At 36.9% G+C, this 13,399-nt stretch overlaps 1 protein-coding gene across 9 annotated transcripts in view; it reads left to right on the forward strand.

The window, feature by feature from the left end:
* The window catches only part of ULK4 (unc-51 like kinase 4), a 636,882-nt gene that overhangs the window by 128,879 nt on the left and 494,604 nt on the right, over positions 1–13,399 (forward strand). For all 9 annotated transcript variants that reach the window (XR_014310110.1, XR_014310111.1, XR_014310112.1 and 6 more), the window contains one exon: positions 2,072–2,254. Coding sequence is in view for 4 of the 9 variants with exons in the window: in XM_082724762.1 (XP_082580888.1) it covers positions 2,072–2,254 (183 nt within the window). In the remaining 5 variants the exon portion in view is untranslated. The remainder of the gene's footprint in view (positions 1–2,071; positions 2,255–13,399) is intronic.

Raw genomic sequence — 13,399 nt, forward strand, 5'->3', positions numbered from 1 at the left:
ACTTATTTCACCCATCCCTCCCTGACCCCTCTTCCTCTCTGGTAACTGTCAGTTCTCTACAGTTAAGAGTCTCTTTTTTTTCTTCGTTTTCTTTTTTTCTTAAATTCCACATATGAGTGAAATCTGATCGTATTTGTCTTTCTCTGACTGACTTATTTCAGTTAGCATTATACTCTAGCTCCTCCATGTTGTTTCAAGTGGCAAGATTTCATTCTTTTTATGGCTGAATGATATTCCATGGTATGTATGTATATGTGTGTGTGTGTGTGTGTGTGTGTGTGTGTGTATATATATATGGTGTATATATACATACCACGTCTTTTTTTATGCATTCTTCAGTGAGTAGACACTTGGACTGCCTCCATGATTGGGCTATTGTAAATAATACTGCAACAACCACAGGGTGCATGTGTCCCTTTGAATTAGTATTTTTCTTTGGGTAAATACCCAGTGGTATGGTTACTGGATCATAAAGTAGTTCTATTTTTAACTTTTTGAGGCACCTCCATCTAGTTTTCTGCAGTGACTACACCAGTTTGCATTCTCACCAATAGTACGTGAGGGTTCCTTTTTCCTCACATCTTCACCAACACTTGGTGTTTCTTGTGTTTTTGATTTTAGCCATTCTGACAGGAGTGAGGTGAGCTCTCACTGTGGTTTTGATTTGCATTTCCCTGATGATGAGGGACATTCAGCAACTTTTCATATGTCTGTTAGCCATCCTTATGTCTTCTTTAGAAAAATGTCTATTCATGTCTTCTGCCCACTTTTTAATTGGATTTTTTTGTTTTTTGGGTGTTGAGTTGTGTAAGTTTTTAAATATTTTGTTTTGTTTTTTAAAAGATTTTATTTATTTATTTATTAGATCACAATCAGGGAGGTAGGGGAGAGGGAGAAGTAGGCTCTCTGCTGAGCAGGGAGCACAATGTGAAACTGATCATGGGATCATGACCTGAGCCGAAGGCCGATGTTTAACCGACTGAGCCACCGAGGTGCCCCAAGTTTTTATATATTTTGGATACCAATTCTTAACCAGAGGTATCATTTGCAAATATATTTTCCCATTCTGTAGGCTGTCTTTCTGTTGACTGTTTCCTTTGCTGTGCAGAAACTTTTTATTTTGATGTAGTCCCAGCAGTTTAGTTTTGCTTTTGTTTCCCTGGCCTCAGGAAACACATTTAGAAAAAGTTGCTATGTTTGATATTGGAGAAATTACTACCTGTGTTCTCTTCTAGGGTTTTTACAGTTTCAAGTCACACATTTGGTCCTGGCTAGAATTTTTTTCACTTATTTTTCTGCTATCCACTCTCCACTTACCCTTCAAAAACCGGTTCAAGACCATCTTCCTATGTTGTTGACTTGATTTATTTTCCTTTCCAAGCATAATTTGGGGAGCTCACTTCTGTAACGATACTTGTTACATTTTATTAGTTTTAAAATTATGTTTCATCTCTAATCTGTGAGCAAGTTAAGAAAAGCTCAGAAGTCTGATTATCTTGGTTTGAATTCTAGCTTTGTTACTTACTAGGTACATGTCTTTGGGCAAGTAACTTTAAGTATTCTATTCTTTAGTTCTATTGTTTATAGAGTAGGTTAGTACTAAGACCTTTCTTACGTGTTACTGGGAGAACTAAATGTGATAGTCTTCTGATATTCTGAGATACCATTTTTCTCATGCTAAACAATAAATGTTAAATATTTATTTTTATGGCTGTTTTTTCCACCTTTACCAGTGTCTGCAAAAAGAAGGCCCTTGATGTTTTTTATTTCTTAAAGGGAAGTTTTTCTATACAGACTTATAAATTAGTTTGTCATTTCAGTTAACCCTTTATAATTTGTATGTTTATCATAAGAGGCTTTGTTGTCTTAAAACAACATTAGTTTTTACTGGGAGCTGGATTATTTTGTTTTTAAATATGTGGACATTTTCCAACTTTCTTATGCCAAAACAAGTAATGAAGGGGCAAGTTAAGCACCCTCTACTCCTTTACACAGAAGCTGGTGTTATCTTTCTGAGTCACAGTTAATGCACTTGGACTTGTCTGACGGATCTATTCTCCTGTCTCTGCAGGCCTTGTGTAGAATCACCCGCCATTCTCCTACTGCCTTCCAGAATGTTATTGAGAAGGTGGGACTGAACTCAGTGATAAACTCCCTGGCCTCAGCCATCTGCAAAGTTCAGCAGTACATGTTGACCTTATTTACTGCAATGTTGTCTTGTGGGATTCATCTTCAGAGACTAATCCAAGAAAAGGTTTGACTTCGATTTCACCTATTACTGTATTTTAAAAATTGTTGTTGAGCCATTACAGTTGCAGGAGAAAACAAGTAATGTCATCTCTGTAGAATTTATTTTTCTTCTCAGGGGACCTTTTTGAACTTTGCCAAACCCCTGTACCACAGGCCATTCATCTGCAGATGTTGTAAGGGTCTTTTAGTGATTAAAATAGAAATACAGTAAATGGCTCTGCCTGCATATCCCATTTTATTAATGAAAAGTTGGAAAATTTATGAGTCCTTCCTTTATGCTGGTATTTCTTATGGCTCTTGTTCCTCAGCCCCCATCTCTTTCCCCATATGCTTTGTCTTCCCTTTATATCCTCTGGACTCATTTACCTGGATTCATTTCTTGCCCCTTTCCTTGTCCAGTATTTGGTTAACACAAATCACCTGGATAATTCCCTTTCTTCTCTTTTTAGCTTACTTTCTTTCTACTCCTTTGATAGTCCCTTATTTTATGTATAGTGGAGTTTTAAAATATTCAGTTCTGATCACAGAACTGTGTGGCTGTGAAGAAGTCTCTGTGGTAGCCTTCCGCAGCATGTCTTCTCAACATGTCTATCCACTAAAGAATGATCCAAGAACCAGAAGCAACGGGCATCACCTGGGAGAGGATTGGAAATGCAGCCCCTTGGGCCCTACCTTGGGTCTGCTGAATTTGAATCTACATTTTAATGAGATCTCTAGGTGGTTTGTTTGAACTTTATGATTTGAGAAGCCCTATCCTAGAATATTAGTGTTGGGTGAGGTGTTACCAGGTAGAAAATGTGGACCATGTTTATCTATATGTGTTTGGAAAACTTTGAGTCAAAGTGAAAGAGATAGTTTTAACTGTATGGCCTTTCCCAGTGTTTTATATGCTCATGTGTATTTCGAATCTTCTCAAGGGGAATGTAGTGTTGGTGTTCTTTAAACTTACTGGACCAATTACCCTTTTTTTTTTTAGAGGGGAGATGCTTGTCAAACTGGAGATTTGGGAACTTAGTATAAACATAGTGCTCCTAACAAGTGGAGAATAGAACCACTTACGTACACTGTTTGCCTTGGTTCTTGTGTGTTAACGGTCCACACATTAAATCCTGGTTTTTATAATAAAAGTTCAAATTTCAGTAATTATGAATAATTATCTGATTTACATAGTAAACTTGATCTGTCAAAGTCAAGCTGGAGAGTAAACCACTTCTTGTCTTTACTCTGATTAATCTGGTTTAGATTCCGTTAGGAAGTGTGAGCCTCAGAAAAACCTATTTTTTTTTCCCAACAGTCTATCTAATTTCCACTATTAATTTTCTAAGTCATTAAATATTGTTACATTGTATTAGAAAAAGCCCCACTTGAGTAGTTTTCTGTGTAAATTGTGATAAGAGGGGCTGAGAGTTTTTGCAGATTGGCTTTTTCCCACTTTCAGAACAGGTATGGATCGACTGAGTTTCAAATATGGGATTTCACAAAGGTAGTAAAATAAGATGCATTGATTAATGTGGTTTTGTAATTGCTTTATAATATATAGCATTCCATGGACTTTAACAAAAGGAATGATTGAACACTGAAATGTATTGAATAAGTAATCTTTTGATTTTGAGTAGTATTGGTACTGAAAAAAATTATTGTGGTAGAAAAGATGTAATACAAAATTCACAATCTTCACTATTTTTAAGTTTATAGTTTGTAGTGGTAAGTATATTCATACTGTTGTGGAACAGATCTCTAGAACCTTTTCATCTTACAAAACTGAAACTCTGTGCCCACTAAACATTAGGGTGCTGTGTTTTAAGGAGTCTGGGTTTTATGTGAATCTGTTTTAGTAGGCCTCTGACAGAGAGACAGCAGAGAAAGGAGGGTGATGCCTGTGCCTGCTTTTCTGGGGTAGAAGTCCAGGTTCCTCAATGGGCTTCTGTTGACATCCCATGGTTACAGAGAGCTCCTCCTTACTGTTGGGCAGGGGTGCGATTCCACACTCTCCATAGGCCTTCTTTGATGCCCTCCCTGGCTGGGAGTGGGGAGGGCTTCTCATTTACTGTCTCCCCTGCCACTATGGATGGAACTGTGAGCCTCATTTCTGGTGAAAGTTGCTAAAGGTGCAAACTTCCCACTCGCCTTCTCTGCTGCTATCTTGGGGAGAGAGAAAGGAATCTGGTTACTCCTATTATGGGTGGGGGCCCAGGCTCCCCACATGGCCTGTACTGACACCAGGGTTGGGGGCGAATGGCTGTCGTTGGGTGGGTGTTACTGTCAGTTCTCCACTTGCATTTTTGTGGTATTGCCCTTGTGGGGAGAGTGTTGGCTATTGAGGGTAGGAGTTTAGGCTCCCCACTTGCCCTGGGCTGATGGAGATGGGGTCATGGTTTTTCTGTGATGTTCAACTTGAGTAGAGTAGCTCTTGTTTGAAAGTTTTCGATCTTCCTGGCCTGCCCCTTCCTTGGTTCTTTGGCTTGAGAGAGCTGATTTTTCTTATGTTTTGTGCCTATTGTTGTTTCTAGGTTCCTGGATATCCACTCAATCCAGGATATCGGTGGCAAAAAAAAATCCAGTGAGTTCATTGCCATGTTGATACTCAGATCCTGAGTTTCCTACTGGTTCTGTCTTCTCTCTACTTTTCAGAGTTGTCTTATGTTTGTTTATATCCAACATCGAGGGTTTTTAGTTGTGCTTAGTGGGAAGAATAGGAAAAAGTGTACCTCCTCTCTCTTGTCCTTTCGTTTTTAAAATGTTTCTATGATAGGTTAGTAATATGCAGTGAATTCTTATTTAAAATGTAAGATTGTATTTGTAATTAATTAAAAAATATTATCATTTATTGAACATTTACTATGGGCCAGTTAGTGACTTGCAATCTTGGGGTATTCACAGACGAAACTTGGTGTGTTGAGTAATTTTGTCAAGTTAATGGATGATGTCAGTGCTAGAGCTAATGCTGATGCCAGACAAATGAGGACACAGAACAATTTTGCATAGTGTTGATCCTCTGAAGAATGTAAAACAGAGTAATGTGATAGCACGTCTGTAATAGGCAGTGTGCAGGGAGTGCTTGTAATAATATTACCTGGGTGTGTATGGGGGGAGGTCAGGGAAGGCTTCTCTGAGGAGGTGTCATTCCATCAGAACCCTGAATGACAAGAAAGAGTTTGCTCTGTGAAGCTCTTGGGAGGAAGAACTTTGTAGTTCAGCTTCCCTGAGGGGTGAGAGATTCTGAGAGGGTCTGGAAAGAAAGAAGTTCTGCTGAACCTAGTGACCAAGGGGTGGGGAAGAGACCATTGGAGGGAGGCTGGGAACAGAGGGAGACCTAGATCATGTAGGGTCATGATATTGGCCTTCCTCATGGATTTTATTTTTATTTAAAGATTTTATTTCTTTATATTAGAGAGAGAGAGAGAACATGAAGGGAGTGAGGGACAGAGGGAGAAGCGGACTCCCTGCTGAGCAGGGAATCTGATCTGGGGCTCCATCCTGGGACTCCAGGATCATGACCTGAGCAGGAGGTAGATGCTTAACTGACTGAGCAACCCAGGTACCACTGTTTTTATTTTTTTAGGATTTTATTTATTTGACAGAAAGAGAGAGAAAAAACTAACACAAGAGTGCACAAGTAGGGGGAGCTGCAGAGGAAGAGGGAGAAGCAGTCTCCCTGCTGAGCAGACTGCCCCGGTTGAGCTGGTCCTTGAGCCACATGATCTCAGGACTCTGAGATCATGACTTGAGCAAGAGACAGACACTTAGCTGGGGAGCACTCAGGCGCACCAGTGGTGTGTGTTTTTCATTACAGAAGGCACACATGGATGACTTGGCTCTTTCTTTTCCCATCCAAAGAGTGAGCAGTGGCTTCACGTCCAAGTCTACTCGTTCTAAGTTTCCTCACCTCTTCTCCTTGTAGTGGTTTTAGCAGCTGTCAGTGATAATTGCTGAGGCATTTTGTTTTGGTATGGGTGAAAATATCATTCTGACTTCATGTCTTAATTGAAATTGCTCTATAGAAAAAAGCTTTTATCAACTGCGTGGTTACCCTGAGGAACGGTTTACCTAAGATTGGCTTAGTGACTGGGTTTTGGAATCACGAGTTGGTTTTTCTAGCAGTCTCCAAAGACTTACTTTTTAGGATGGGGACTCGAAGGGATACTCATGGATTTTAATATTTTGGTATGTTTCCATTGTGGATGATGTTCTTTTTAGTACTGATAGTGTTGCTTCTTTAGCCTAAGTGGCCTCCTGGGTCCTTTAGTCAGAAATCCAGTAGTCTTTAGTTTCTTGCCTTCTGATGAACAGTGTGTTTTAGGCTTCTCTTGCAGGTTTTATGTGCTGCATCTGGAACCACTTGTTCCTCCAAAGAGCCACGGTTCCTCTAGTGGGAAATAATAGTTAGAGACCACAATGTGTTAGGAGTACTCACTGCTACTGGGTTAGTTATTGTTTTGAGGCACTCCCAACAGATAGAGCAAGGAAATGACTTTTTATTTTTTTATTTTTTATTTTTTAAAAATATTTTATTTATTTATTTGACAGACAGAGATCACAAGTAGGCAGAGAGGCAGGCAGAGAGAGAGAGGAGAAAGCAGGCTCTCCGCGGAGCAGATAGCCCGATGTGGGGCTCGATCCCAGGACACTGGGATCATGACCTGAGCTGAAGGCAGAGGCTTTTTTTTTTTTTTAAGATTTTTTTTTTTAATATAATTTTTTATTTTTTATAAACATATATTTTTATCCCCAGGGGTACAGGTCTGTGAATCACCAGGTTTACACACTTCACAGCACTCACCAAAACACATACCCTCCCCAATGTCCATAATACCACCCCCTTCTCCCAAACCCCCTCCCCCCAGCAACCCTCAGTTTGTTTTGTGAGATTAAGAGTCACTTATGGTTTGTCTCCCTCCCAATCCCATCCTGTTTCATTGATTCTTCTCCTACCCACTTAAGCCCCCATGTTTTTTTAAGATTTTATTTATTTATTTGACAGAGAGAGATTACAAGTAGGCAGAGAGGCAGGCAGAGAGAGAGAGGAGGAAGCAGACTCCCCGCTGAGCAGAGAGCCCGATGCGGGACTTGATCCCAGGACCCTTTGATCATGACCTGAGCCAAAGGCAGCGGCCTGACCCACTGAGCCACCCAGGCGCCCTGAAGGCAGAGGCTTTAACCCACTGAGCTACCCAGGCGCCCCCAGGAAATGACTTTTAAAAATACGTCTGCTTATGTTGGTATTTCCAATTTCAGTATTTTGGTTAATTTATTTTATATGATATATATAACTTATAATTTAATAATAAAATTATTTTATAGTAAAAATAAAAAATATATTTATATTATTTATATTTTATATTTATATAATAAATTTATATATATATTTATATATGCAATAAATATGTTTATGTATTTATACATACATTTATTTGCATATAAAATGTATAATATATCCACTTTTATATAAAATATATATTATATATTTATAATCATATATAATTTTTATACCATTTATATAGAGTATATAATTATATTATCATTAATTATATGCAATATTTATGTTATAACTATATAATATATAATATATGAATATTAATATAATGAATATAATTCTATATAATTGTATTTGCATAATATGTAATATATAAATATATAAAATAGAAATAAATGTATATATAAACATATATTTATAATAAATAAAATATATAAATATATACATAAGTATAAATATGTATATATATTTATAAATATAAATGTATATTTATAAAAGACATTAAATTATATATTTATATAAAATTTATATTTTATTAAAATATTAAAAATAATAGAATATAATTTATATGATACTTCTTTAAGTTGAAAATCTTGCTTTCTATTGGCATTAACATAATTTCTTACATGTTTTACAATATTTATAGAAGTCTCAGAATAGCAGTGATATTTTTAATATTGTTATGATTTCTGAACACAACCTAGGATTTTTGTGCAATTGTTTTAGTGCTTAGGGTATGTCCAACTAGATGTGTAGTCAGATTAGTATGTGGTAAATTCTTTTCAAATAATTGTTTTTTGTTTGTGTGTGTTAAAGCACCAACATAATATACCCTTAAGTATCATTTTCTTTTTTTACTTGAGAGGATTGCTTTACATTTGATTTAATTTGTTTTATAATCATGTAAAATGTTGGTATTGTTTTAATGTCAGCTTACAGAGAATCCATTCACAGGAAACTGCTTTCTCTACACTTTTCTCTACACTTTTCACTTGTTCCCTTCTTTACCCATCAAATGTAAACTTTTTTTTTTTTAAAGATTTTATTTATTTATTTGACAGAGAGAGAGATCACAAGTAGGCAGAGAGGCAGGCAGAGAGAGAGAGGAGGAAGCAGGCTCCCTGCTGAGCAGAGAGCCCGATGCGGGGCTCGATCCCAGGACCCTGGGATCATGACCTGAGCTGAAGGCAGAGGCTTTAACCCACTGAGCCACCCAGGCACCCTGAATGTAAACATTTTTATTTGTATCTGTTTAAATCTTCTATTTAAAGAAAATGGAATATAAGCAACTATGTCTCTCTCCCTATTATCTGTTTCTCTCTTTATATCCATGCAATTTATCTATGTATTTATCTCTGTGTGTTTGGCTCTAAAATTTTCATTAAATTTTTTTTTATTTTTTAGTTTTTTAATTTTTAGTTTTTATTTTTATTTTATAGTTAATTTATTTTATAGATATACTGTTTATATCTAGCTCTTTACTTCATTTTATCTACCTACCCCCTACCCACCTCTTCATCATGGTCCCATATCTATGGGTAAAGGATTAAGAATTGTACTTCCGGTTAACTTTCCAGCTTTTTCTGGAAACTTAAGACCAACCTATCATTTGTGGTGTTGTTGGGAGAGAGACTGGTGCCTGTGGGCTGCGAAGCTTCTAAGCCAGGCTGACTCCCATAACTACCCAGTGTGGTCCTTTTCTTACTATGCCTAACTGCTTCATAGGCTATGGCCAGAGCAACTTCAGATGCTGCCCGCCCAGCAAGCTCTGGTTCCTGAGCAGACCGGTTGAAAATGTGATCTATGGTCATCTTTTGCATCAGTATGTCTAGTTGACACTAAAATGACCCATGGGTAGGTGCTGTATTATTCTCTTCTTTCTTTAGACAAAAGGACAGCATATGTCATTTTGAACCTTGTAGGGTTTTTTTTTTTCATGTAGTAATGTATTTCAGAGATCCCTGCATTGTTGTTAATAGATATGTTCTTGTAGGTGCCCCCCACCTTTTTAAAAACAGTGCTTCATAGTGGATGCACTACATTTTATTCATCCATTCTGTGTTTGAAAGATATTTGGCCATTAGGTCTCTTTTCTTATCAGGCTAAAATATGAAAACTTGAAAAAATTTAAAAGAAAATATAAGTGGCTATTTTTATAACCTTGCTGAAGGAAAGTTTTCTTAAAGTGTAGTATCCAGCACATAAAAAATAGCCTATGTATAAAAAGGAAAAGACAAGAGGGGCGCCTGGGTGGCTCAGTGGGTTAAGCCGCTGCCTTAGGCTCAGGTCATGATCTCAGGGTCCTGGGATCGGGTCCCGCATCGGGCTCTCTGCTCAGCAGGAGCCTGCTTCCCTCTCTCTCTCTCTGCCTGCCTCTCCATCTACTTGTGATTTCTCTCTGTCAAATAAATAAATAAAATCTTTAAAAAAAAAAAAAAAGGAAAAGACAAGACAAAATGAACATAGGTTATGAAGACTTACTTCATAGAAGAGGAATCTAGAATGGTCAATAGTGTTGGGAAAAGATGCTCACACTGATTTTTGGTGAATAAAATGAAGGTTAAAATGAGTTAGTTTCATACACTTTAGGTTGGCAAACATATAAGTCTGACAGAGTTGTTGGTGAAGGTGAAGTGGTATAATCACTTTAGAGTGCAATTTCATACTCTCTAGTGAATTTGAAGATGCACAGAGCATAGCAATATTTCCATTAGGAACATATCCTTGTACAGTTGTATGCATAAACAGTATTTGTCTCACAGCATTTTTGTAGTATCAGAAGATGGCAAACTGTGTGTAAAAGTCAATCAACAAAGGATTGGGAAATTAAATTGTAATATATCCATATGATGGAACAATACATAGCAAGTAAAAATGAGTTAGCTAGACTGAAAATGTATCGATGTGGGTAAATCTCATAAAACTGAGTGAAAAAGGTAAGGTGAAAAGGATATGGACAAAAGAATAACATACACAAAGTTTAAAATATGCAAAAATACTTACCTATTTTTTATGGTTACAGAATTCTGTTGTAACCACCAGAGTTCTGAGAATACTTACCTTTTGTAATAGAGGGCAACAGCGTTAGCTGTGTCTCTGTAATATGTTGTTTCTTTAAACAAAAAAAAAGGAATTTGGGTTTATTTTTTTAAATACTAAGATTTGATAGCGTTGAATGGATTTTTATTTTATTTTTTAAAGAGTTTTTTTCCGGTTCCAGAATTCATTGTTTATGTGTGTAAACATTGAATGGATTTTTAAAATAACTTTTCTGTATCCTTGAGATGTTTCATAATTTGGCTAAAAGGATTCATGTTATAGCACTCAAGTTATAATTTATCTTTTCTTCACTTTTGAAGTTTCTGATGATCTCTAAGGAGCATTCAGTTTTCTCCTCGAGATTGTGTGTGTGGTGATTGTAGCTATGGTGTTAGGTGTGATAGTCTTACTACCACATGGATAATTTTTACCTGTATGCAGTATGGTCTGAAAGGAGAACCGTAGTAACATCTCATAGGTAACTCATTTGTGATTTTTTTTTTTTTTTTTTAAGTGCAAGAATTCTTCAAAATTCTGGTGTTAGGGTGCCTGGGTGGTTGGTTGGGTATCTACCTTCAACTCAGGTCATGATCCCTGGGGTCCTAGGATCAGGCCCCACCTCCCTGCTTAGCAGGAGTGGTCTGCTTCTCATTCTCCTTCTGCCCCTCCTCCTACTTGCACATGCTCTCTCTGTCCCCCTCTCTCTTTCTCAAATAAATAAATAAAATCTTTAAAAAAATTCTGGTATTTACTAATAATATGACTACCAATTAAATACATAAATCTTTTAGTTTACATTTATTGAGTTCTGGTATCATTTGTGAGTCTAAGCTTCCTTTTGTTCTTTAGAAATGTACTTGAAGGTAGAAACACTGTAATATGTATTTAAAAAATATTTATTTAAACTCAATTTAGTGAACATATACTGTATTATTAGTTTTAGGGGTAGAATTTCGTTTCATCAATTGCATATAACACCTAGTGCTCATTATGTCAGGTGCCTTCCTTAATGCCCATCATCGAGTTACCCCATCCCCCACCCATCTCCCCTCCAGCAACCCTGTTTCCTAGAGTTCAGAGTCTCTTATGGTTTGCCTCCCTCTCTGTTTTCATCTTATTTTAATTTTCCTTTCCTTCCCCTATGTTCATGTGTTTTGTTTCTTAAGTTCCACATATGAGTGAAGTAATATGATACTTGTCTTACTCTGACTTATTTTGGTTAGCATAATACCTTCTACTTCCATCCATGTCTTTGCAAATGGCAAGATTTCATTCTTGATGGCCAAGTAATATTCCATTGTGTGTATATACCCCATCTTCTTTATTTTTTCATCTGTCAGTGGACATCTGGGCTCTTTTGATAGTTCGGCTATTGTGGACATTGCTGCTATAAACCTTGGGGTGCAGTTGCCCCTTGAAATCACAATGTATCCTTTATATAAATATCTGGTAGAGTAATTTGTGGGTTGTAGGTGGTTCTATTTTTAACTTTCTGAGGAACCTCCATAGTTTTTCACAGTGGCTATACCAGTTTGCCTTCCCACCAGTGTAAGAGGTTTCTCCTTTCTCTGTATCCTCACCACCATCTGTTAGGTTAGGTCCTCAGTTAATTCTGACTGGTGTGAGGTGGTATCTCATTGTGGTTTTGATTTGTGTTTCCCTGATGATGAGTAATTTGAACATTTTTTCATGTATCTGTTAGCCATTTGTATGTTTTCTTAGGAGAAATGTCTTTTCATGTCTTCTGGCCCATTTCTTGACTGGATTTCCACCCCCCACCCCATTTGTTCTTAAAGCTTTATAGACAGTCTCAACAATATATAGGGTTTTAGGGACCTTATTATCTCATTGAAAATAGTATGGATTCCTAAACCAATGAACTTTGAACATTACCACTGTGTTTAATGGAAATATTCTGGCAACTTGATAATGTCGTACTTTATGATAGATGAGATGGAAGGTGATGTAGGGATGAGACCCCATGTCACCACAAAAATAACAAGAAATTATCCTTACCCAATGTATAAGATGTATATGATGGGACGTGTTGTAGGCTCACTCAAGGGAGCTGGGGAGTGAGTGTCTTCTGTGACAGGCTGTGTTATTAGTTGCATCACTTTTTTTGGATATAAGAAGTGTTCTTATCCTTTTTTTAATTCTGTCTTAAACATCACAAAATTAGTCATCTTCTTTCAATTTGCAGGCCTTCATGGTTGACTTTAGGCATACTGGTTTAGTTAAGGGGACAATTTGAAGTTAATTAAAAAAAAAACATTTCTTTAAAGAAGTTTAGCTTCCAGAAATAATATTTGCCATCTAAAAGCCTACCAGATATCCCTCTGCTTTGTGATTCAGGAAGTATCATTCTATTAAATTCACATATGAAAAAAAATTTACATAGGAATTCTACAACTTTCAGTGACAACATTGCACTCTGTAGCATTGGAAAAATTATGATTGGAAAGAGTGCTCTGAGGGAAGAGGTGTATTTGAGTTATTTAACACTGGTACTTGTGGTATGCTGATGAGATTGGGAGGTTGGCCACAGCTCTTGTGTATGCATTCTTGTCTTTGTTTTGGTCTTTTGGGCTTTGGTCCATGTTTTGGACTGATGGTTTAGGAAGGCCTTGGTGCTTTTATTTAGTGTATAAAAGATCTGATTGCTGGTCATTTTGTGCTTTGCAGAGTGCTGCCAGCCTGGTACAAAGAGTGGATTTTGAGTAGGATACATATATACACTTGAAATAGTTATTTAAAGATATTTATATGCTTGTTGATTTGTCCATATATTCCATATGTGAGATTGTGTCTTTGTAACTTATTTGAGATTATAATAATTTACTGATGGGATTATTC

The sequence above is a fragment of the Mustela nivalis genome, assembly GCF_964662115.1.
Source record: "Mustela nivalis genome assembly, chromosome: 1".
NCBI classification, from domain to species: domain Eukaryota; kingdom Metazoa; phylum Chordata; class Mammalia; order Carnivora; family Mustelidae; genus Mustela; species Mustela nivalis.